A 27061-nucleotide genomic window follows, 5' to 3' on the forward strand; every position below is an offset into this window, starting at 1 on the left:
TTTACAAAGCCCCCATAGTGCCAGAACAATGGACCCCCCCCACATGTGACCCCATTTTGGAAACTAAACCCTTCATGTAATGTAATAAACGGGCGCAGTGAGCATTTACGCCCCACAGGTGTCCGACAGATTTTTGGAACAGTGGTCCATGAAAATGAAAAATAAAATTTTTATTTGCACAGCCCACTGTTCCAAAGATCTGTCAAACGCCGGTGGGGTGTAAGTACTATTTCAAACAAATTCTCTTTCCAAAAGCTCAATGGCGCTCCTCTTCTTCTGAGCATTGAAGTGTGCCAGCAGAGCACTTGACGTCCACACATGGAATATTTTCATACTCAGAAGAAATGGGGTTACAAATTTTGGGGGTAATTTTCTTCTATTACCCCTTGTAAAAAAGTAAAATTTGGGGAAAAACTAATAAGAAGGCCCTTCAAATCCACTTAAAAACTGAACTGGTCCCTGAAAAATTTCGATTTTGAAAATTTTGTGAAAAATTGGAAAATTGCTGCTGAACTTTGAAGCCCTCTGATATCTTCCAAAAGTAAAAACATGTCAACTTTATGATGCAAACATAAAGTAGACATGGTGTGTATGTGAATCAATATATAATTTAATTGGAATATCCATTTTCCTTATAAGCAGAGAGCTTCAAAGTTAAAAGAATGCAAAATTTAAAAAAATTTCATCAAATTTGGGAATTTTTCACCAAGAAATGATGCAAGTATCGACAAAATTTTACCACTAACAAAGTAGAATATGTCACGAAAAAACAATCTCGGAATCAGAATGAAAAATAAAAGCATCCCAGAGTTATTAATGCTTAAAGTGCCAGTGGTCAGATGTGCAAAAAATAAGGGGTTAAGGTTAAGGGGTTAAAGGGGTTCTCCGGTGCTTACACATCTTATCCCCTATCCAAAGGATAGGGGATAAGATGCCTGATCGCGGGAGTCCCGCAGCTGGGGACACCCGCTATCATGCACGCGGCACCCCGTTTGTAATCAGCGTGTTCGCTCCGGGTCTTATTACGGGCGACTACAGGGCCGACGGCGTGTGACGTCATGCCTCCGCCCCCGTGTGATGTCACGCTCCGCCCCTCAATGCAAGACTACGGGAGGGGGTGTGATTGAGGGGCGGAGCGTGACATCACATGGGAGCGGAGGCGTGACGTCACACGCCGCCGGCCCTGTCATGCCCCCTCTCGTAGGCTTGCATTGAGGGGCGGAGCGTGACGTCACACGCCGTCGGCCCTGTAGTCGCCCGCAATCAGACCCGGAGCGAACACGCTCCCGCGATCAGGCATCTCATCCCCTATCCTGGCCAAGATGCCTATAGACAAGTGACTGCCTCAAAAGGTTGGGCTACAAAATATTAAGTTCAATTACCATCATTTTTGTCCAGGCCAGTTTCATTATCTTTTTTTTTTTTTTATGATTCTGTTGAACCACAGTTCAAAAGCAATGTCTAATTTTCACGCCAAGCCAAGTTCTTCACACACTTTATCTTTCGGATCTAACTGAAGTTTTTCACAGGAATCACTGCGATCCACAATTACTTCACGCAAAATGACAATTTATTCTGTTAAAATGTCCATATAAAAAAGCCAATACATCCAGATCCGACGCGTTGCAGGGATAATTCCCCTTCCTCAGGGATACCTATTCCTAACAAAAATGCTCCTCTTATATAACTCCATGACCCCATTCTCACCAGGAAACAATTACCAATTGGTTAACACATACAATATACAAAAGTCACAAAAATGCATATATTCTTATACCCGTTCTATACATTCATTAAAACCATTAGGGACCAGTGTGTTAAGTTTGAAAATATAAAAACTTTCTCTCCTACATAGGGTAGAAAATCGCCGTAAACCCTCCACTATTTGCTCTACGGGAATCACCCGCAGCAACCCTGGATCTGCATTGTGGCACAATGCAAAATGATGGTAAACACTATGTTTTGGATATTTATGTTAAATATTAAATCTGTGCAAATGTATTCTTTTTCGGAGTGTTTGTGACGTGCGGCCCACATATTGGGTCCTATTTTCAATGACATTTTGGTGGCTTTAGAACCAATCACCAGGTTTCCATAGTGTTTCCATAGTGTTTTGGTCTCAACATACAATGGTCATCCTGGAACCAATTAATATTGCAACTTGAGGGACCTCTGTACAAAGAAGCAATACTGTCAGCCATTTATCACATGCTGCCTACAGAGAGGGTAACAAATACATGTGGCAACTCTTCAAAAGCATCACAATGCACCTCTTGTATTTTTCTGCATAGATCATTAGAGTAATATAACGTAATAAAAACATTGGTCGGGTTGCTTTTGTCATGTAACTTTTCTAATCTAAATATTTTTTCATTTTCTAAATTTCACAGGCAATTTAAAATGGATTCCACACCTAAGACCTCCAAGACATTATTTGGCATCTTCTACATGATGATTAAATTGTCAGAAAGATCTCTCCTTCACTGCATACCAAGAAGGAATGTGACTGATCACATGACTGATGAAGTAATTTAGAATAGGTCTACAAGCCCCACATTGATAACATTTCCTAAAAAAAGGAAGAGACATAATAAACTAAATAAATGGAGGATATTAACCCCTTCATGACCCAGCAATTTATTTTATTTTTTTTGACGTTTTGTTTGCTCCTCATATTCTAAGACTTTTTTATTTTACCACTGTCAAAGTTGTATTAGTGCTTCTTTTTTGTGGGACAAGTTGTACATTTCATTGGTGCACTTTATTTTATCATATAATGTATAACGGAGCCATAAAAAAATATATGTAAGGCAAAATTTAAAAAAAAATTTAATTGTGCAATTTGGTGGGACAATTTTTTCAGGGTTCACAATATGGTAAATCTGACATGCTATCTTTATTCTATGGATAAGTATGATTTCTATGATATCAAACTTGGGTAATTTTTGTTTAGTTTTAAAAGTAAAAAAAAAAATTGATAACATGAAGAAAAAAAAAAAGTTTTTGTTTGCCATGTTCTGACCCCTATAACTTTTTTTCTTTTTCCACCTATGGAGCTATGTTAGGGTTTATTTTTTTAATAGTACCACTTCTACGTATAAATGACTTTTTGATCACTTTTTATGTGTATTTAAGTTTATCTGGGACGTAATGTGACCAAAAATCAGCAATTTTGTAGTTTGGAATTTTTTTCCCGTTTACTACTTTTACCGTGCAGCATCAGGAATATCATAAATTAATACTTCAGACAATTATGCCCGCAGCAATACCAAATTATGTTTGTTTATTGAATTTATTAATGGTTTATTTTTTTTTATATTTCGAAAAAAAAAATTTGACACATTTTTTGGCACCACTAAGGGCCTATCATAAGCCATCATTAGATGGCTTGCATAGATCAAAGTAAAGCTATTGCATTACATTGATCTATGTTATCGGTGCTCGATTACATTGCAGAGCTGCAGATGGGTCCCCTAGACCCCAGGAATTCTCGGCATTTGATGTTTAAATGCAGTGATCGCTATTGATCACGGCATTTAACTTACAGGTTAAAACTTACCAGGAAAGGTTAAAGGACCTTAACATGTATAGCTTGGAAGAAAGAAGAGACAGAGGGGATATGATAGAGATTTTTAAATGCATAAAGGGAATCAACACGGTAAAGGAGGAGAGCATATTTAAAAGAAGAAAAACTACCACAAGAGGACATCATTTTAAATTAGAGGGGCAAAGATTTATGCAGTAATATCAAAAAGTATTACTTTACTGAGAGAGTAGTAGATGCATGGATTAGCCTTCCTACGGAAGTGGTTGCTGCAAATAAAATGAAGGAGTTTAAACATGCATGGGATAAGCATAAGGCTATCCTTCGTATAAGATAGGGCCAGGGACTATTGATAGGATTTAGATTATTGGGCAGACTAGATGGGCCAAATGGTTCTTATCTTAATATTTTAAAAAACTTTTTTTTTTTTTTACAAATGTTTGGACCCCTCTAGGGGCCTATCATAAGCCATCATTAGATCGCTTACATAGATCGATGTACAGCTATTGCATTACATTGATCTATGTTGTCAGCGCTCAATTACATCACAGAGCTGCTGATGGGTCCCCTAAACCCCAGTGATTACTGACATTTGATGTTTAAATGCTGTGATCACTATTGATCACAGCATTTAACCATTTCAATGACACACGTCGGAGCCAGCTCCATATGCCGTCATTACTGGCAGATGTCAGCTGCTAGCATCGGGGATCTGCCGGTTATGAGGGTGACCTGACCCTCGGGCCCACGTTATGTTCCCCTCACCAGACCCATGATGAACCCGTACGTCAGAGGTTGGGATGGGGTTAATTAGTTCATAGAAGAGAGTTTTCAATGACCCTTAAAAGGGGTACTCCACTCCCCAGCGTTCGGAACATTTAGTTCTGAACACTGGTGTGGGCTTTGTGGGTTGCCACACCCCCTTATGATGTCACGCTCCGCCCCTCAGGCGTGGCTACCCCCGAAGCCTGCACCAGTGTTCAGAACTTAATGTTCTGAACGCTGGGGGGTGGAGTACCCCTTTAACTACTTAAGGATGAAGGGCATACCTCTACAAAGCAGGCTCAGAAGCTGTTGGCTGATAGAGGTCAACCATCAGCCACCTGGACCCGTTGTTAATGCTGGACATTACCAATCGTGGTGATGTCTGACATTAACCCCTTAGATGCTGCGATCAACTTTGATCACGGCTTCTAAGGGGTTAATGCCAGACCACCTAAAATGGATGCAATAACTGAAGGGTTTATTCACATCTGGTCACAGTACCTGTATCATATGTCCATACTACTAATAGACTACTTCCATTCTGTATATAAATATGTATATCCCAAGCTTTTGTCGCAGCATTTACAAAGCACAATAAAAATAAAAGAAATTAAGAAAAGTTTTCAATTTAATATTAGGTCAGTCATTGATACAGGTTAGTCACAAATCACATCAATATTGATGGTGATAAATTACACCCCACCCCCACTATACAATTATTCACCCCTTATGTATATACATTCATAATGTACAAAAAAAAAAATAAAAAAAAAAACAGTCATGATACATGTATCATTTTTGAACGATCATAAAGGGACATACATTTTCTGGATAGTGACAATTCATTTACAAAAGTATTATGTTAAGACACAAAATTAGTTAGTCCTGAATTAAGTCAGAATAAGGCTATGTTCACATCTGCGCTGGTGCCATGTCAGTCATATGATGGAACCCAGCAGTGCTCAACAGAGTTCTTGACTATTATGAAGTTTGTTGGGTTTCCATTGATAATTAAAAGCTGTAAGAGTAAAAGTCTGTGTTGCCCATCACAACCAGATATGAGCTTAAATTTTAGCAGAGCTCGTTAAGATTTGAAAGCCAAGCTCTTATTGGTTGTTATGGGCAGCAAAGACAGTTTCTCACATTACTGTGAAAAAATAAAAAAAAGTACAGCATGCTGCACTTTTTTTTCTTCTGGCTTTTATGACAGAATCTGTGATGCAGATGTGAACTCAACTTTAGGGGGAAGAATTACATATGAAATGTTTTATGCAATTGAAAATTTACAGAATTGTATAAATAAATGTACAAAAATGATTGAGTTCCTAAACATAAGCAGTAAAATAGCAGAACCCATGAAATGATCTTTAGTACTTTTGAGTTCTACAAATGAATCACTTTATTACTTTAAAAAAGTGTATAGATTCAACTGAAAGACTATTAGGTAGTTGTTTAGTAAGGTACTACAATTTGGTGTTTTTAGTGCAAAATGCTGCTAGTTTTAAAGAGGACATGTGGCTAATAAAAAAATCATTGAGATTTACTATCATTAAAAGGGAATCTGTCATTAGGGTCACCCATACTAACCTGTTACTACAGGCTTGTGGTGTTGGTGAAACTGATGATAATACTTACCTATCCTCGATCCCTTTGCCGTCCACCTGTTATCTTCCGTATTTGGGCGGCAGGATTTGTGCATGGGCAGTGCTCCAGGAGCACACTGACATCAGGGCTGCTGCTTCTTCAAGCCTGCTCACAGCAGGGTCAAGTGAGGAAACAGCAGCTGTGAAATCTGCGTGCTCCTGAAGCACAGCCTGTGAACCAAGCCTGACGCCGGATAAGGAGGATAACGGGCAAACGGGGCAATGGATCGGGGATAAGTATCATCAGTGTCACCAACACTATCACCCTGTACCAAAAGTTTAGTGCAGGTGACACTAATGCCAAATTCCCTTGAAATATCTTCGTATACGCCCTTCTGTTCCCAAAATATGTGGGTTTATAGTTGGACAATTAGGAATAGTCAGATGGGCATACAATTTGTTTTTATATTAAGAGAGAATATCAGGTGATTGGCGGGATTATACAGTCAGTTAAAATCCCAGCCATTACCTGATATTAAAGGGGTATTCCATGATTTTATTTGACTATGCTACAGGGGCTGTAAAGTTAGTGTAGTTCATAATATAGTGTCTGTATCTGTGTGTGTGCCTATTTTCTCATAATTCTTCTGTGATTTGCACCCCAATATTTATTTTTAACAGCATACAAATGCAATGCGGCCGAGACCTGACTCACTAGTCAGCTGATAACAGGGAGCCTTTCTGCTTCAATGGGTGGAGCTATCGCTTGGTGGGAGAGAGATCAATCTGCAACTAATGCAACAGCTGTAGGCACCCTGATTGAAAACCACAGGTCTTTTGAATGGATGCAGCTCATTTATGTTTCAATGGGTGGGGTGGCTGATGTGTGGGAGGGAGGAAAATGGAATTATGGGATTTGTAGGCAAAAGAAAACTAAAACAGGAAATACCAGTTCACAAAAAGCTAGCCACAGTGTTATGGTAATCTCACAACATAGCCATTTAGCCGCAAGACAAGCACAGATCCTTCCTAAGCATGTCCATTACTGCCTGCCAGGTACGTACTAAAATTACCTTATGGTGGATACCCCCTTTAACTCCTATTATTAAAATTAAGTTCCGCTTATCTGACTGATTCCCTGAATTTTCAGACAAATTATAAACCCTTGTATCTTGGAAACAGGAGACAATATCAAGAGTCTGTAAAAAGGTGGATAATCAGTTGACCATAGGTTCTCTTTAATGCTGCAGTATATGTATCTTACATGAGATGAGATATAATCACTGGTATAGTCAATTAAATTAACTGCATACTCCAACCAGTTGGAAAAGACCATCATCATCACCTTAGAAGAAATGCAAGAAACCTGTCTGTTAACAGCAGCCACTTTTAGTCTTTTTCTCGTGATGGTTCTGTGCAAGATTGACTGTTTCGTCTGGTCCATTTGCTTTCTTCTTCACAAGTAATGGTATAACCATGTTAAAGACACTTTCAAACAGGTAATCAACATTGTATCCAGTTTTTGCGCTGGTTTCAAAGCACATCTTGTCTGCGGCAGGAGCATGGATTTCATCCACCATTCTATACTTCATGATCCTTTTGTAAAGAGCAATAGCATCTTCGGTATGAACCTGTTTGCGAAGCTTGGATGCACTACCCTTACGAGGCATTTCATCATCAACCTCTCTTTCTGCTTCATAGTCATCAATGAGGTCAACTTTGTTGCCCACTACAGCAAAGATGCAGTCGTCACTGGCTGTGTCAGTCAGGCCCAGGAATCTATCCTCCAGCTCCATAAGACTCTGCACATTACAGACATCATAGGTGAAGATGATAGCAGAAGCCGACCTGCAGTACATAGAGCCCAAGCCATGGAACTGCTCCCTCCCTAAAACAGAAGAAATCACACAGTGAATGTCTGTAAGATACTGCTAACTTTATTCTTGTATTTTGTCAGCTTCACAATTACCTTATTAACAGCCTCAGTGTTTACACTATGGTAAATTAACTACTTACAAAGCTGCCCGACTAGTTCAAAGGCTGGTTTTACAAACCCCGAAAAGGCATGAATGTATGCCGCAAGGTTGTTTTTACAAGTGCTATTAGTAGAGTCTCTGGTGCTACTTCTATGATCTAACAAATTACAGATTTGTTACTAAATCCAAAAATGTCTACAGTAATTTTATGCCATACATGCATGCATAGCATTAGAAGTACAGGCTCTTGGAGACAATTTAGCTTTTTTCAAATATATATACACACACACACAAATATATATATACTGTATACAGTACATACTCGAGTATAAGCCGACCCGAATATAAGCCGAGGCCCCTAATTTCACCCCAAAAACCCAGGAAAAGTTATTGACTCGAGTATAAGCCTAGGGTGGGAAATACATAATCCCCCCTGTCATCATCCAGACCTCCGTCATCATCCCCCCTTCATCATAATCACCTGTCATCATCCCCCCTTCATCATTACCCCGTCATCATCCCCCCTTCATCATTACCCTGTCATCATTTTTTTTAAATGAAAGAAGCAATCTGATTTGTTAATATGGGCAACTGCACCACTCTTCCTCTAAACAGGTTTTGATAAATCTCCCCCTATGTGCATGTTCACATTTTTATTGTTTCAATACATCTAAAATGAAGTAACATTGCAAATAGTCCTTATTAACCCCTTAAGGACCAAGGGTTTTTCCCGTTTTTGCATTTTCGTTTTTTCCTCCTTGCCTTTAAAAAATCATAACTCTTTAAATTTTGCACCTAAAATCCATATGATGGCCTATTTTTTGCGCCACCAATTCTTCTTTGTAATGATGTCAGTCTTTTTGCCCAAAAATCTACGGCGAAACTGAAAAAAAAAATCATTGTGAGACAAAATTGGAAAAAAAACGCTGTTTTGTAACTTTTGGGGGCTTCTGTTTCTACGTAGTACATTTTTTGGTAAAAATGACACCTTATCTTTATTCTGTAGGTCCATACAATTAAAATGATATCCTACTTATATAGGTTTGATTTTGTCATACTTCTGGAAAAAATCATAACTACATGCAGGAAAATTAATACGTTTAAAATTGTCATCTTCTGACTCCTATAACTTTTTATTTCTGCGCATATGGGGCGGTATGAGGGCTCATTTTTTGCGCTGTGATCTTAAGTTTTCAGCGGTACCATTTTTGCATTGATAGGACTTATTGATCAATTTTTATTCATTTTTTCATTATATAAAATGTGACCAAAAATGCACTATTTTGGACTTTGGAATTTCTTTGCGCGTACGCCATTGACCGTGCGGTTTAATTAACGATATATATTTTTATAATTCGGACATTCCCGCACGCGGCGATACCATATATGTTTATTTTTATGTACACTGTGTTTTTTTTTTTTTTTTATGGGAAAAGGGGGGGTGATTCAAACTTTTAATAGGGAAGGTGTTAAATGATCTTTATTCACTTTTTTTTTGCAGTATTATAGCTCCCATAGGGACCTATAACACTGCACACACTGATCTATTACATTGATCAATGGTTTCTCATAGTAAACCAGTGATCGATGATTCTGCCGCTTGACTGCTCATGCCTGGATCTAAGGCAATGAGCAGTCATTCGGCGATCGGACAGTGAGGAGGCAGGTAGGGATCCTCCTGCTGTCCTGTAAGCTGTTTGGGATGCCGCGATTTCGCCGCGGCTATCCCGAACAGCCCACTGAGCTAACCGGCATACTTTCACTTTAGACACGGCGTTCAACGTTGAACGCCGCGTCTAAAGGGTTAATAGCGTGCGGCACCGCGATCAATGCTGCGCGCTATTAGCCACAGGTCCCGGCTGTGGCCCCGCGTTATAGATCGGGAGCGGACACATGACGTTCCAGTACGTCATGTGTCCTTAAGGAGTTAAAATTATTCCCCTGCATTTCTGCAGACTTATGTATGTTCATGGTTATAAAGAAACCCGATGTAGTCATATGCTATTCCCTTATATTAGCCCCCTCTCTAAGGGCTATATTACATGATAACTGCCCTGTGTACTGGACTATGTGCAAGGACCAGCGATCAGCCAATGAATGAGTAAACACTCTTTTGATGACTTATTGAAAGGTTTTGACAAGTTTACCCATTGTGGCAGAACGTCATCTTTAAACGGCACAGCGGCACGGCAGGGGTATGAAGTAACCTCAGGAGCTGATAGCAGCCGGGACCGGTGGCTAATGACAAACATCTCCGATCAGGCCGATGTCCGGCGTTAACTCTTTAGACACCGCGTCTAAAAGTGGCAAAATTTTTTGCTGGTAGTTCAGGGTAGTTGATAGGGACAACCATGGCGAAATCGCAGCATCCTGATCAGCTGTAAGGATGGAGGGAAGTCTCTTACCTGCTTCCCTGCTGTGCGATCATCGCGCCTATGCTGCAGCCAGCCAATGGAGCATCGATAACACTGATCAATGCTTTTCTATGGAGCAGCATTGATTAGTGTATGCAATCAGAAGATTGCATGTAATAGTCTCCTATGGGGAATAAAGAAATGGTGAATAAAGTATAAAAAAAACTTAAAATAAATATGAATTAACCGCTAATCAAAGTTTAAATCACCCCCTTTTTCCCATTTTTAAAATAAAATTATGTAAACAAAAAAATATATAAACATATGTGGTATTGCGTAAGGCGTAAATGTCCCAACTATTAAAATATAATGTCAATTTTATGTCAAGACAGGAGACGAGCATTATGCAATAAATCCTTCTTTACTGAACTCAGCAGCGAAATAGTTAATACAGAATATAAGTAAAAAACTTGAAGGGGAACCAAGTGTGCTGTACATGAAAGGTGACCAATCAGGATTTAGCTCAGGTGATATAACCAGGTGAAACAATAGCTCCTCCTCTTTCTTTGCTGCTCAGCAGACAAGATAGGTGTATTAGTTCTATGTATTGTAATAATGCTTATATTTTTTGTTTTTTCCTGTTATCCTCCATTATATATACATAATTTTGTCTAGTTCCTCTTTTTATCTTTTTCTTATATCTAATGCAGTTCCGATCGCTATATTTGGAGTTTGAACCTGTGAAGGCTGAGCACCCGATTTGGACTTTAAGTCCTACTGTACAGTGCCGGTTCCCTTAATTTTACTTTTTATAATATAAAGAGAGAGAGATAGAGAGAGATCCAAGAATTCAGCAGCACACAAATTTGTGAAAAAAATAGGTGGGTGTTTATTACATCACCAGAAAAACAGAAGAGCTTCTGTTTTTCTGGTGATGTAATAAACACCCACCTATTTTTTTCACAAATTTGTGTGCTGCTGAATTCTTGGATTTCTACTTAAGTGAGGACCCCTTACCAAGGTCTTTATTTTCAGCGTGCACCGTGTACTTTATGCAACTGATACATACATACATACATATATATATATATATATATATATATATATATATATATATATATACTATTTTAGGGATCGACCGATTATCGGTATGGCCGATATTATCGGCCGATAATCACGATTTTAGGCATTATCTGTATCGGCAATTTTCTTGCCGATAATGCCCCGCAAACCCCCCCCCGCGACCGACCCGCCGCACCGCATCGCACCCCCCACCGCACCGCCCCCATTGCCTCCCCCCTCCCCGGTTTTATAATTACCTGTTCCCGGAGCCCACGCTACTTCTTGCTCCTGCTGCGTCCTGCGTTACACTGTGCGCAATGACGAGTGACGTGACGTGCGCGACGTGACGTCACCGTCAGTGCGCACAGTGACCGTTCAGGAGGACGCCACCGGAGCCACATGTGGAGTGGACCCCGGGAAGAGGTAGTTATAAAACCGGAGATGGGGGAGGCAATGGGGCCGGTGCGGGGGGGTCGGTCGCGGTGCGGTAGGTCGGGAGGGGGGGGGTTTGGGGGGGGGGGGGTCGGTCGCGGGTGCGGCGGGGGGAGCGGTGGCGGTGATAGGTCTCCGGACCCCCGGAAAGGCAGGGGGAGAGAAGCGAGTGGCGGCGGCGGCCTATGGCACCGCAAAAGCCACTGCAGTGCATTGATTTAAAGCGCCCGCTTTAAATCAATGATCTGCAGCGGTGTCGCGGGGGGATAAATAGCCGATAACTTATACCGGAATATCGGTATAGGTTATCGGCTATCGGCCCTAACCTCCACCGATTATCGGCCCTAAAAAAACTAGATCGGTCGATCCCTAATATTATATATATATATATATATATATATATATATATATATATATACACATACATACACACACACACACACTCGACATTACCATAATGTCTTCTGATCAATCATGAACCAAGGACTGTGAATTCTTAGCTGGGGACCAACTGCAAGATCTTGTGGATCAATCAGTGTCCCGCTCAGTCCAGTCAGCTATAAAAAAAAAACGCCATGGCTACCATGCATGACTCTATAACAAAATCAGTTAACATGGCTATAGCCCAAACTAATACACAAATACCTACCCAGGATGTCCCACCTACACCCACAGATATATTTTGGTCTGCGGACGACTCTACAATACCCTTTCCAAAGGGCATTATTAAACCTAAAAAAGTAACTTCTAAGAGGCGGTTTCATGAGGACGACCAGTCTTCCCGTATTCAGAGAAAAAAAAGATTATTAAAACATACTGGTCAAGACCCTAATGAAAGCTCGCAACCACATTTCAGCCACGCTACTAGTGTCAAAAAAGGACACACACAGCCCTCTACTTGTGAGGAGGTATCAAAACGGGGAAGTAAAGCCTCTTCTCGAAAAAAGCTAAATTCTTTTGTTGAAGTAGACGATGACTCCTGGGATTCAGAATATTCTGATAATAAATTACCCCTCTTTTTGTCCTAAGGACACCAAGGGAAGTGATATTGATTTTAATGACGGTTCTTCCCAGGATATCACCATTTTAGACAGCTCGGGCATCCCATTTTTTGACCCCTCCCACATAAAACATCCCTGATCGGGAGAATGGGTGCACAACCCTTAGGTCGCCCAGTTTTTAAATAACTGGATAAAAAAGGGTCTAGAGAAAGGCCCGTAATAAACTCAGGGCTGAATGTCCACGCCTTACGCTAGCATCAAATGTCGATCAGACCCCTGAAATAGATTCCATACTAGTCAGATATATGCTTAAGTCTGGCTCTAACCCAAAAAAGGGTATAGACCGCTCAATAAGAGCCAGTCAAGACAAGTTCTTAGACCTATTAGGACCCCTGACAAATATCCTAGACATGTCAGAGGAGGCCATTGCCTCCGGAAATCCTACTGATGTCCACACATTAAGGAGGTTGGGCTCAACGTGCTATATGTTTCTTCAGAAACGCAAAGGCCGCATTATGTGCTGAACGTAGAAGGTCTATTCTTCTTAAATTAGACCCACAACTTACCCATCTCGCAAATTCTGAACCATCCTCTCCCACTGATGGATTACTGTTTGGTGATCAATTTATAAAAGAGATCATTAAATATGTGGGGCTGTTTGCCTCATCAGACAAGGCACAAACCTCTTTAACGAGTTTTCTCTACCAATAAGGTTTTCAACAGGGCTGGGAAAAGACGGGGTAGTTTCCCCAGCCGTTCTTCCCACCCCCTCAAAGAGGTTCTTTTCAAACAGATAGATACTGTTATACAGCCCCTACATATCCAACCACACCATTCTTCCCCTATCAGGGACGACCATGGAGAGCCAGAGGGCAAAGAGGATCTTCATCTCGTTCCAGACCACCAACAGGTAAGTCAGTCATTAAATCTTTTTTCCCCATCCTCCAGTGGGCAGAAGAGTCATTCTTTTTTCCCTAAATTGGAGTATGATTTCTTCCGACCATTGGGTTCTCAACACAGTTATGGGATACCAAATAGAGTTTGTATCAAATCCCATCCAATATCACCTTCCTCATCCAATTCATTTTTCTCTGGAAGATCAAGTCCTGGTAGAGGAAGAGATAAAAGACCTTAAGGACCAAGCCCATTTTAACCTTAAGGACCAGGCCAATTTTATTTTAGCAGTTTCGTTTTTTCCTCCTCGCCTTCTAAAATCCATAACTCCTTTATATTTCCATCTACAGACCCATATAAGGGCTTGTTTTTTGTGTGACCAATTGTATTTTGTAATTATGGTCTCATTTTACCATAAAATGTACGGCAAACCCCCCAAAAAATTTTTTAAGGAGGACATTTTTATGAAAAGCACAATTTTGCACATTTTGGAGGGTTTTGTTTTCACACTATACACTTTACGGTACAAATTATACGTGTTCTTTATTCTGTGAGTCAATATGATTAAAATGATACCCATGGCTAGATACTTTTATATTTTTGTACCGCTTAAAAAAAAAAAAAATCTAAAACTTTTTGTACAAAATCAGTCATCTAAAAATAGCCCTATTTTGACCCCCTATAACTTTTTCCTTTTTCCATATATATAGGGCGGTATGAGGGCTCATTTTTTGTGCAGTCATCTGTACTTTTTATCGATACCACATTTGCATATATAAAACTGTGAGATAATATTTTTTAAAATAAAATGTGACCAAAAAAGCAGCATTTTTGGACTTTTTTTTTTTTTACCTTTACGCCATTCACCGTACGGGAAAATTAACATTATATTTTGATAGTTCGGACATTTACGCATGCGGTGATACCAAATATTTTTATAAAAAAAATATTTACGCTTTTTGGGGGTAAAATGGGAAAAACTTACAATTTTCAATTTTATTGGGGGAGGGGATTTTTCCCTTTTTTACTTTTTACTTTTACATTTTTCAACTTTTTTTTTTTTTTTTTTTTTACACTTAACTATAGCAATCCTAATTGCTTATACTGTTCAGTGCTATGAATAGGACAGAGCACTAATCAGTATTTTCGGTGATCTGCTCTGGTCTGCTCGATCTCAGACCAGAGCAGAAGACCCCGTGAGACGGCCGGAGCCAGGTAAGGGGACCTCCGGCCTCCATGCTGGATGATCGGATCGCCGCGGCAGCACTGCGGGCGATCCAATCATCCATTCAAAGTACAGCACTCCCGCAGATGCCGTGATCTGTATTGATCATGGCATCTGAGGGGTTAATGGCGGACATCCACGCGATCGCGGATGTTGGCCATTACCGGCGGGTCCCTGGCTGCTAGCAGCCGAACCTGCCGCGTATGACACGAGCACCGTTCCGATGCTAGCGGTCATACACAGGACGTAAATGTATGTCTTGGTGCACTAAGTCCAGCCAAACCAGGACGTACATTTACGTCCGTGGTCGTTAAGGGGTTTAAAAAAATGCTATTTGTCCAGTACCACTCCACACTCCTGGTTTTGTCAGCAACCTTTTTCTAGTGAAAAAGAAAGATGGGGGTTACCGACCAGTAATAAAATCTAAAATTACTAAACAATGTTGTCCGTTAACATTTCAAGATGGAGGGCATCCATCTCCTAAGAGATACGTTACTACTGGAAGACTGGTTGATCAAAATCGATCTTAAGGATGCCTATCTGCCTACCCATTTATCTTTCTTCTCAAATTTTTCTTCAATTCAATTAATTTGGAGAGACCAAAAATGGCAATTTACCTGCCTCCCATTCGGACTGTCTTCAGCACCATGGTGTTTCACCAAACTCTTAAAACCAGTAGTGGCCACTTTGAGATCTCGCGGTGGTCAACTTATAGTATATCTAGTCGACATATTGATCATGGCTCATTCCATGTCCTTTGCACGCCTTCACATGAATTGGACATTATGTCTCCTATACGACCTCGGATTTCTGATAAATTTAGAAAAATACATTCTCGTCCTCTCTTAAGAACTAGAATTCTTGGGGTTTCTAATAAACACTCAATCAGCTCTTTTAAGCCTACACTCAAAAAAGTTGAAAACTATTCGAAAAGTGATTCAATCTCTCCTCAACAAGGATCGCATATCTCTATGCTCTGTAGCCAGAATTGCAGGCTTACTTTCTGCCTCAATTCAAGCTATTTTCCCTGCTCCTCTACATTACAGAGCTCTCCAATGTTTGAAGATCCAACATTTGAGGGAAGGCCTTGGTTATTCGGCTGAGATCAGTCTATCATCAGAAGCAAAAGAGGAGCTTCTTTGGTGGTTACATCATGTTCAAGAGTGGAACGGCAAAACAATATTCTATTCCAAACCCATCTTATCTTGGAATCCGACGCAAGCCTCCTAGGTTGGGGCGCACGTTGCGGTACTTTATCCACAGGGGGAAAGTGGTCCCCTTCAGAGTCTCGCCTTCATATCAACTGCTTGGAACTCCTAGCGGGTTTCTTCGTATTAAAGAGTTTTGCAAAACATATATCTCATTGTTGTATACTTATACGTATGAACAACATATCAGCGGTACAATATGTCAACCGTCCGGGAGGCACAAAATCCAGACTCAGCCAATATCATTAAAGAATTTTGGCATTTCTGTTTAGACAGGGAAATCATTCTGAAGGCAGAATATCTCCCAGGTCTCTCCAATTCTGTGGCAGATTGGAATTCTCGTCACCTGAAAGATTCCAGCGATTGGAAACGGGACCCTTCAATTTTCCATCAAATCAACTCCTTATGGGGAGGTTTAGGTTTAGATGCTCTTCTCCAAATTTGGCCCCCAGGAACACTTTATGCCTTCCCTCCTTTCACATTAATTCCCAGAGTTCTCTTACAAACTTTGATTCATGGCACGACTTTGATTTTAATCACTCCTCTCTGGCCAGCTCAATCGTGATTCCCCCAATTTCTGATGATGTTATTAGACATTCCGAGAATCATTCCCTTCAATTCTTCTGGATCCTGCTGGGAATCCCCATACAGTGATCCTTTTGAACCAATTTTCTCTGGTAGCATGGAAGATTTCAGGTCAATCCCAATTGACTCAGAAATTTCTCAATCAACTAGAGACATCCTATCAGAAGCCTGGGCTCCAGGTACCAAATCTGCTTACAGAACGGCCTGGAGAATATGGGTTCATTGGTGCTCACAACAGGATTTGGATCCCTTTCATGCATCTATCGCACACATTCTAAATTTTCTCTCAGCATCTTTTGATGCTGGCCAAGCTTACAAAAAATTAAATCTTTATCGCTCTGACATCTCTTTTTATCATGCTCCTTTTCATTCTATCACCATAGACACACATCCTTTAATTTGTAAATTACTTAAGGGAATTCGTTTCAAACAACCTCCTCAACCTAAATATCTTAACACTTGGGATGTCAATATTCTTCATTCGTTATTTACATCTTGGGATGATAATCATTCATTATCATTAAAATTATTATCCTTTAAACTCACGGCCCTTCTTTGCCTTATTTCCATCAAGAGGGTATCTGATGCCAAAGTATTTTATACTGCTTTTCCTGTACAAGAAAAACGGTGTGTGGTCTGCTGCCTAAAATCTTATGAATCCAGAACTCAAAATCTCTGTCATCCTTCCTTTTCACAGCTTCTCATTTCCTACTGTAAACCTCACTTACCGGCTTCTTCTCCAACTCTGGCTAGATTGATCAGACAATCCATGTCCCTTGCAGCTATGAATACCGTATTTATCGGGGTATACCACGCACCGGCCTATAACACGCACCCTCAATTTACCAAGGATATTTGGGTAAAAAAAGTTTTTTACCCAAATATCCATGGTAAAATGAGGGTGCGTGTGTGCGCGTGTATGCCCCGATATACCCCCAGGAAAGGCAGGGGGAGAGAGGCCGTCGCTGCCCGCTTCTCTCCCCCTGCCTTTCCTGGGGTCTAGAGCGCTGCTGCCGGCCCTTCTCACCCCCTGGTTATCGGCGCCGCTGCCCGTTCTGTTCCCCTGACTATCGGTGCCGGCGCCGATAGCCAGGGGGAGAGAAGCGGCGCCGACAGCCAGGGGGAGAGAAGGGGCAGCGGCACCCATTGCCGGCGCCGCTGCCCCGTTGCCTCCCCCCATCCCCGGTGGCATAATTACCTGAGTCGGGTCCGCGCTGCTGCAGGCCTCCGGCATGCATCCCCTACGTCGTTGCTATGCACGGCGCACTGACGCCATGCGTCGCGCCGTTCAGCGCATAGCAACGACGCTGGGGACCTGCAGCAGCGCGGACCCGACTCAGGTAATTATGCCACCGGGGATGGGGGGAGGCAACGGGGCAGCAGCGCCGGCAATGGGTGCCGCTGCCCCTTCTCTCCCCCTGGCTGTCGGCGCCGCTTCTCTCCCCCTGGCTATCGGCGCCGATAGTCAGGGGGACAGAATGGGCAGCGGCGCCGATAGCCAGGGGGTGAGAAGGGCCGGCAGCAGCGCTCTAGACCCCAGGAAAGGCAGGGGGAGAGAAGCGGGCAGCGATGGCCTCTCTACCCCTGCCTTTCCTGGGGGTGTATCGGCGTATAACACGCACACAGACTTTAGGCTAATAATTTTAGCCTAAAAAGTGCGTGTTATACGCCGATAAATACGGTATATTTACCTTTAATGCTCATTCCACTACAGGCACAGTCTCTACAAAAATTATTCAGACAGGAGGTTCTCTCTCTGATCTTCTTAAAGCGGCCAACTGGTCCTCTGAGTCTGACTTTAAAACCTTTTACTTTAGACCTACAACTCATGTTTCTATGTCTCTCATTTAATCATTATTATCTGACTCTTATATTTAAATAGTATGGTATATTTTATTGTATATAGTATTAAGCTTTAAACTTGCATAATGGGAGTCTCCTGTCTTGACATAAAATTAGAGATGTTACAGCGGTGCCCAAACGGTAGCCCTCCAGATGTTGCCAAACTGCAACTCTCAGCATGCCTAGACTGCCCAGGCATGCTGGGAGTTGTTGCTCTGTAACATCTGTCCCTTCAGATTTTGCAATTTTCATGAAATTTTAGAAAATTGCTGCTCTACTTTGAAGCCCTCTAATTTTTTCAAAAAGGAAAAATATGTCCATTTTATGGTGCCAACATAAAATGGACATATTGTATTTGTGAATAAAAAAAAATTATTGGGGAAATCCATTTTCCTTACAAGTAGAGAGCTTCAAAGTTAGAAAAATGCAAAATTTTCTACATTTTCAAGAAATTTGGTGATTTTTCACCAAAAAAGGATGCAAGTAACGCCGAAAATTTACCACCAAAATAAAGAAGAATATGTCACGAAAAAACAATCTCAGAATCAGAATATTTGGTAAAAGCGTTTTCGAGTTATTTTATTCATTCGTAAAGCAACTGTGGTCAGAATTGCGAAAAAGGGCTCAGTCCTTAAGGTGAAAAAGAGCTCAGTCCTTAAGGCGTACCTGTATGCCCTGAGTCCGCTCCCGTTCTATAAGGGAGGTCGGGCACGGCCACTAATAACGGGATCGGTGGCTAATAGCGCGAGGCACTGATCGTGGTGCCGCGCACTATTAACCCTCTAGACGCAGCGCTCAAAGTCGATCGCCGAGTCTAAAGTGAAACTAAAACGCTGCCAGTTATCTCTGGGGGCTGTTCGGGACTGCCGCGGCATCCCGAAAAGCTGTAGGACAGCCGGAGGGTCCCCTACTTTGCTCCTCACTGCCCGATCGCCGAATGACTGCTCATTGCCTGAGATCCAGGCATGAGCAGTCAAGCGGCAGAATCATCGATCAATGATTTCCTATGAGAAACCATTGATCAATGTAAAAGATCAGCGTGTGCAGTGTTATAGTCCCCTATGTGAGCTATAACATTGCAAAAAAAAAGTGAAAAGATCATTTAACCCCTTCCCTAATAAAAGTTTGAATCACCCCCCTTTTCCCATAAAAAAAAAGTGTAAATAAAAATAAACATATATGTGGTTTCGCCGCGTGCGGAAATGTCCGAATTATAAAAAAAATATCATTAATTAAACTGTACGGTCAATGGCGTACGCGCAAAAAAATTCTAAATTCCAAAAACCAATATTTTTGGTCACTTTATATCATGAAAAAAATTTATAAAAAGCAATAAAAAAAAAGTCAGATCACTGTGTAAAAATGAGCCATCCCACCGCCCCGTATGTGGAAAAATAAAAAAAAGTTATAGGGGTCAGAAGATGACCATTTTAAACGTATACATTTTCCTGCATGTAGTTATAATTTTTTCCAGAAGTACGACAAAATCAAACCTATATAAGTAGGGTATCATTTTAATTGTATGAACCTACAGAATAAAGAGAAGGCATAATTTTTACTGAAAAATGTACTGCGTAGAAATGAAAGCCCACAAAAGTAAAAAAATTGTGTTTTTTCTAAAATTTGGTCGCAAGATTATATTTTCTTTTTTGTTCCGCTGAAGTCATTACAAAGTAGAATTGGTGGCGCAAAAAATAAGCCATCAGCCTAGGTTTTTGCTTTTTTTTTTTTTTTTTTTTTTTACTAAATCGCCAATAAAAACACCGCATGCGTTTTTTTTTTGTGAAAAAACGCTGAGGCCAGATGTTAGCTGCAAGTCAATAGTAAACAGAAAAATGCCAAATCCACTTGGCATTTTTCAGTTTGGCGTTTTTTTAATCCTTTTGGCGTTTTTGGGCTTATTGGCAGTTTTTAAAAAAGACCTCTTGTGTTTTTTGGGGGAAAATCCTGGCGTTTTTCTCTCATAGAAGTCTATGGGAGTGAAAAAACGCCAAGAAAAACGCGGGTTTTAACTTTGGCGTTTTTTTCAGATGGTTTTTATTCTTTTTTGGACTTTAGCGATCCCAAAAAGTGATGGAGATACCTTTTTTATTAAAATTTCGTAGGGTATCAAAAATAAATAAATAAAAAAAAAGATATAGTAGTGATGGAAAAAATTGTATTTAACGAAATTTATCTTTTTTAGAACAAAATTTTAATACATTTTTAAACAAGGATCAATTTATGTGGGCGGGTGGGGACCTAAAAATGTAGCCGACAATAATAAATGTAGTGTGTTTTTAACTTTTTATTTTTTTTACATTTTTTAGGTAGTACTACTGCTCACAGCATGGAACACACTGTTCCATGATGGGAGTAGTAGTACCTGTACTAATTGACAGATCGCCCCTTTGTGATTGTCCTGTATAATGTATAGATGTGGCGGCCGCTCTTCTATGGTCCCCTGCACTGCCGTATATATACACCTATTCATGTTTCCAGAGAGCTGTGATTGGCCAGCGGAACATCATTAGGGGGCGGAACTACAGACGGGCTCCAGGCTGGTAAGGCTCTGTTAACATTGTCCGTTTTGGATAATGTGACAGACCCTTCTGCCAGTGTCTTACCAGATAGGGAGACTCCAGCTGTTGCTAAACTACAACTCCCAGCATGCCCAGAAAGCCAAAGGCTGTCTGGGCATGCTGGGAGTTGTAGTTTTGCACCAATTGGAATTGGAGGCTCCCTTTTAGGGTAGACATTGCATTATGGGGGAGCGCAATAAATGTCCTAACCCATTTTTTTGTGTTTTTTTTTTTTTCTCTTTCAGATCAGTGTATACAGAGGATTACAGCGGATTCGATTGATTACAACGGATGAACTGGATTTTTTTTATTTTAATAAAATGGTTAACGAGGGCTGTGGAGGTGTGTTTTTTAAAATAAAAAATTTTTTCCAATGTGTTGTTTTTTTTTTTTTATTGAATTTTCAGGCTTAGTAGTGGAAGCCGGTTTTATTGACGGAATCCATTACTAAGCCAGGGCTTAGCGTTAGCCCCAAAAACTGCTAGCGCTAACCCCCAATTATTACCCCGAGCCGGTACCAACAGGCCCGGAGCGTCAAAAATGGCGCTCCAGGGCGTAGGCGGTAACAGGCTGGCGTTATTTAGGCTGGGGAGGGCCAGTATCAATGGTCCTCGCCCACCCTGGTAACATCAGGCTGTTGCTATTTGGTTGGTATTGTGCTGAGAATGAAAATATGGGGAACCCTATGCATTTTTTTAATTTTATTTAAAAATAAAAAAACGCATAGGGTTCCCCGCATTTTCATTCTCAGCACAATACCAACCAAACAGCAACAGCCTGACGTTATCAGGGTGGGTACCGGGGTAATAATTGGGGGTTAGTGCTAGCTGTTTTTTGGGGCTAACGCTAAGCCCTGGCTTAGTAATAGATTTTGTCAATAAGACCGGCTTCCACTACTAAGCCTGAAAATTAAATAAAAAAACACAACACATTGGAAAAATTATTTTATTTTAAAAAACACTCTGCCACAGCCCTCGTTAATCATTTTATTAAAAGAAAAAAATGTTCATCCGCCGTAATCCATCGAATCCGCCGTAATCCTCTGCAAACATGGATCTGAAACGAGAAGAAGAAAAAAAAAAAAACACAAAATATTGGTTAGTACATTTTTGTCGCTGTCCGCTGGGTACAGCGCCCATATTGCAATGTCTTCCCAAACAGGGAGCCTCCAATTGTTGCAAAACTACAACACCCAGCATGCTGGGAGTTGTAGTTTAGCAACAGCTGGAGTCTCCCTATCTGGAAAGACACTGCCAGAAGGGTCTGTTCACATTATACAAAACGGACAATGTGAACAGAGCCTTACTAGCCTGACTCCCGTCTGTAGCTACGCCCATAACGATGTCATCACTAGGGGGCGGAGCTACACTCACCCGACAGGGGCAAGGAGCGAGGAAGGTAAGTGGACCTCCAGTTTTGTATACACTATATACAGCTATCTATCTATAGATAGCTGTATATTCTGTATACCGCACAAAGGTGCTATAAGGGCAGGGAGTCCTGTCAGTCTGGTGACAGGATTCCCGGCTCCTGTACAGTATACTCCGGGGGAGGTGAGTAGTGATGCTGTACATCACTCCTCATCTCCTTACACTCTGGACTGGGTACTCAGCATCCGACCCACAGAGTGGTACCCAGAAGACAGTGAAAAAACTGTCACAGGGGACAAAACTGGCTATTTCCATACACCAGGAAAAACGGCAGAAAAACTGCCAAACCTGTGGCAGTTTTTCTGGCGTTTTTGCTGGCGTTATTTTAGGTGTGGAAACCTAGCCTCATATGGATTTTTAGGTGCAAAATTGAAAGGGTTATGATTTTGTAAAAGGTAAGGAGGAAAAAACAAAAGTGCAAAAACGGAAAAACACTCAGTCCTTAAGGGGTTAAAGACCATGGTGCAAAATAGAGCCCTCATACATCCCTGTATGCACAAAAATAAAAGTTATAGGGGTCAGAAGAGGACATTTTTAACATGCTAGTTTTCATCCAAAAAGTTGTAATTAGAGATGAGCGAACTTACAGTAAATTCGATTCGTCACGAACTTCTCGGCTCGGCAGTTGATGACTTTTCCTGCATGAATTAGTTCAGCTTTCCGGTGCTCCCGTGGGCTGGAAAAGGTGGATACAGTCCTAGGAGACTCTTTCCTAGGACTGTATCCACCTTTTCCAGCCCACCGGAGCACCTGAAAACTGAACTCATTTATGCAGGCTAAAGTCAGCAACTGCCGAGAAGTTCGTGACGAATCGAATTTACTGTAAGTTCGCTCATCTCTAGTTGTAATTTTTTTTTAAGAGTGCAAAATAAATTAAAACCTATATAAATTGGGTATCATTCTAATCATATGGAATTACAGAATAAAGAAAATGTCTCATTTGTACTGAAAAGAGCACTGTATAGAAACAGAAGCCCCCAAAAGCTGCTAAATTGCTTTTTTTTTCTTTTTTTCCTTCAATTTCTCCCCACAAAATATATATATGTATTTTTTTACTCACGCTGTAGATTATGTGGTAAAATTAGTGATATCATTACAAAGTACAGTTGGTGGCACAAAAAACAAGTCTTTATATGGGTATTTAAGAGGAAAATTTTTTGCGTTTTTAGAAGACAAAGGAAAGCTGCTGGCTTTCAGAAGATGAAAAGGTGGAAAACGAAAAGTGCAAAAAACAAAACCCCATGTCCTTAAGGGGTTAAAAACCGTTGTTTGTCTGTGTGATAGGGCAAGTGAAGACACCAAATGACAGAAGAAAGGGCCACACAAACAATCCAGTGATTGCCTGCCAGTAAACAGGTGCCACTCTAGGAGATTTGTTATATACAGCCCTAACTGTCTACAGCAGTGATTCCCAACCGGGATGCCACAGCACACTGGGGTGCCGTTCAGCACTGCCTGGGGTGCTGCTGGATTATCCAGTCAAATTTTTTTTATTTCCCTGCACCGGCCTTCCCTGGTGCAGGGGGTAAAGAAGTTTGTGTGCGCTGAGTGCACTTTGCTGTGTGTGCGTCCCCCTCCCCCTGTGGCCCAGTGAGTAAGTGCCCTGCCAGAGAGGGGAAGAACGCAGAAGTTGCGCTGGGCCGGTGTAGTGACCCGTGCCTCAGCGTCCCCCTGCGGCGCAGTGAATGAGTGCCCTGCCGAAGCCTTGAGTCGGTGCCCTACCGGAGAGGGGAAGAACAGGGAAGAAAAATGGCTGTCTTAGGGTACTGCACAATGTCCACACCCCCCCCCTTCCCATCACCCATCCCCCCCTCCCACCCATGTCCATCCCCCCCACCCATGTCCACCCCCCTATCCATCCCTGTTACCCATGTCCACCCCTCTGTTCCTTTGTCACCCGTCTTTTATCCCCCTTGTCCACCCTCCTGTCATCCCTGTTTACCCCCATATCTCCTGTGTCCACCCTCCTGTCATCCATTCATCCATGTCCACCCCTCTGTCACCCCTGTCCATCCCCCCTGTCCACCCCTCAGTCACCTATGTCCCTCTTCACCCCTCTGTTCCTTTGTCACCCCAGTCCCCCCCTCTTTTAACCCCTTGTCCACCCCTCTCTGACCCACTGTCTCCCATGTCCACCCTCCTGTCATCCATGTCCACCTTGGCCATCCCCCTATCCACCCCTCTGTAATCCCTGTCCATCCCCGTGTCACCCATGTTCACCCCCCCCCCACTGTCCACACCTCTGACCACATCCTTGTCACCCATGTTCACCCCTCTGTCCCTTTGTCACCCGTTACCACCTTGTCACTCCTGTCCACCCCTGTCACCCTGACGCCCCCTGTCACCCATGTACACCCCATTACACCCCTCTGTCACCCATGTACACCCCTCTGAACCAGTCACCCATGTACACCCCTCTGCCACCCATGTACACCCCCTCTGTCACCCATGAAACCCCTTTACACCCCTCTGCCACCCATGTACACTCCTCTACACGACTGCCACCAATGTACCCTCTTCTAAACCCATCTGTCACTCCTCTACACCCCTGTCCCCCATGTACATCCTTCTGCCACCCATGTACACTCTTCTACACCCGTCACCCCTTTATCACCCACTACACCACTCTGTTACCCATGTACCCACTACCCATTTTATAGCATGCAGGGAGTAGTGTCTAGAAGGCACTCCCCCCTGGATTCCTTTGTCAACCTGGACAGGCCTCACCTATCATGAGATCAATGGTCCATGGTCTTGTTGTGGCTGGATGTGTAATAAGCATAGAATCACAACTCACACTGTCTTCATCGCTCCCGAAAACAGGGTTAAATTTATCAAGCTGTCTTCGTAAGATTCCTTTTTTGCGGTCAGCTTTTACTTACCATATTGTTCTGGTAAAATAATAACAGAGCTCTGGGCAACAAAGAAAATCTTACTATAAAACAGCTTGATAAATCTCAGCCTTGGTCTTTATCTAAGCTAGAACAAAAGAGAAAAGGGTAGTTACTGCTCGTAACTGCTGCTTCGCTTGAAGTGCTGCGAGACGACTGGTTGCTATAGGTAACTAGACCACCTTTCCTTCACAACAGTTTGGAATAATCCCCTGGAGGTTGTGAACAGAAGGAAATGTCATTTCCTAAATGATCTTAAAAACAACAACAACATATTCTGCTAGTCAGTCAATAAACCTTTGGCCAGGGTTACATTAGGTTATACTTAAGATTAGTAGTGAGCTGGAACATTCAGTCTTTTCACACAGTTAGCAAAACATTTTTCATGAAACATAAGAAAAAAAACAATTTAGCAACCTGTTATCATATGTATATCTTATAAACTACACATGCAACAAAGACCAGATGTTTCTAGAAGAAACACTATAATAAAAATAAGCTTAACTCATCCCCTCCTGGAAACATTCATCCATACTTAATTGGGTATTCCCAACACTCACCAGTGCCACTCGCTTTTGCTGTCCTAATGCAGGATGAGATTCTGGTGTCCGGTTGACAATTCAAGCAAGCATTACCCAGCGCTTGCCTGAACATGCGCGCTCTAGGTAGATCTCCACTTAGTGTAGATCAGCATTGGAAGTGTATGGCCACATCTGGAGTGAAGGTTGAATGTTGTGTGTAAAGGATGCAAATAACATGGCAAGTTTTACAAGAAATATGCTGACCTATGTTCATAATGCAAAGTGCCATGGTGCTTGGAAGGCTGCTAAGCAAATTGTGTAGCGAGAATTACAAGCACCAGGCTGAACTGCGCTAAAAGTGTAGGTCAGCATGGTGTGTGCAAAGCTTGGTACGTTATTTGCATATCTCCCTTTACACAAAGATTTTGTGCACCAGATTAGCAAAGCCCACTGTGCTAGTAGCGTAGCATGCTTAGATAATTGGTGCACAATAAAGCTATTCAAGATAAAATGTTTGTGCCCGAAGTGTACACGGTTATTAGCGCATACAGAAAACTGCAAAAAAAAAAAAAAAAGGAGGACACAAATCTACCATCCCCGATGAGACAGCTTCGGGGTTAGTGTACATGTCCGGCAGTTGTCACACTGTCTAAGGAGGCAATGGGCCAGGAGCTAGTGGGTATGCATTCTGCAGGTGTGCGCTCCCGAGAACCCAGCCAATCCAGCCTTTATTAGAAGATGGGCCATTGCACAAGCGCGGCCATCACTACAAGATCACAATGGTGGCTGTAATCCTAGGTCCCGATAAACAACGAAGAAGACCACATGGGCATATCTGCAGAACGGCAAATTTTGTAAGGTAGTTTTTTAAGAATTTATGCCAATATACGTCTATGTCATGTGATGGGAATACACCTTTAAAAGGGCTAGAATTAATAATTGAGCAGAAATGAAAAACTGGGGGAAAATATTACCTTATAAAGTTCTCCTCAAAGACAGATTTAAGAAAAACAAAGAATCTAAGAACATTTTTTGTGTCAAGAAAGAAGAGTCTGTCAGAGATATTTGGCAAGACTTGTCTCCCTTTCCTCAATAAAATAAACCAAAAGACTGAACAGTGATTGCTCTATGGAACTAGCCATTAAGGTAACTCCACCAAGTCTCTATGATATACTGTCTAACAAGTG

General features: G+C 41.7%; 1 protein-coding gene across 1 annotated transcript in view; it reads right to left on the reverse strand.

Moving 5' to 3' along the window:
- Positions 1-4901: 4901 nt before the first annotated feature.
- RAB20 (RAB20, member RAS oncogene family) overlaps positions 4902-27061 on the reverse strand; it is a 42441-nt gene continuing 20281 nt past the window's right edge. Inside the window, exon 2 of the mRNA XM_056555748.1 lies at positions 4902-7780. Coding sequence (XP_056411723.1) covers positions 7266-7780 — 515 coding nt within the window. The 3' untranslated portion in view covers positions 4902-7265. The remainder of the gene's footprint in view (positions 7781-27061) is intronic.

Source organism: Hyla sarda, chromosome 2 (genome assembly GCF_029499605.1).
Source record: "Hyla sarda isolate aHylSar1 chromosome 2, aHylSar1.hap1, whole genome shotgun sequence".
Lineage (NCBI taxonomy): Eukaryota > Metazoa > Chordata > Amphibia > Anura > Hylidae > Hyla > Hyla sarda.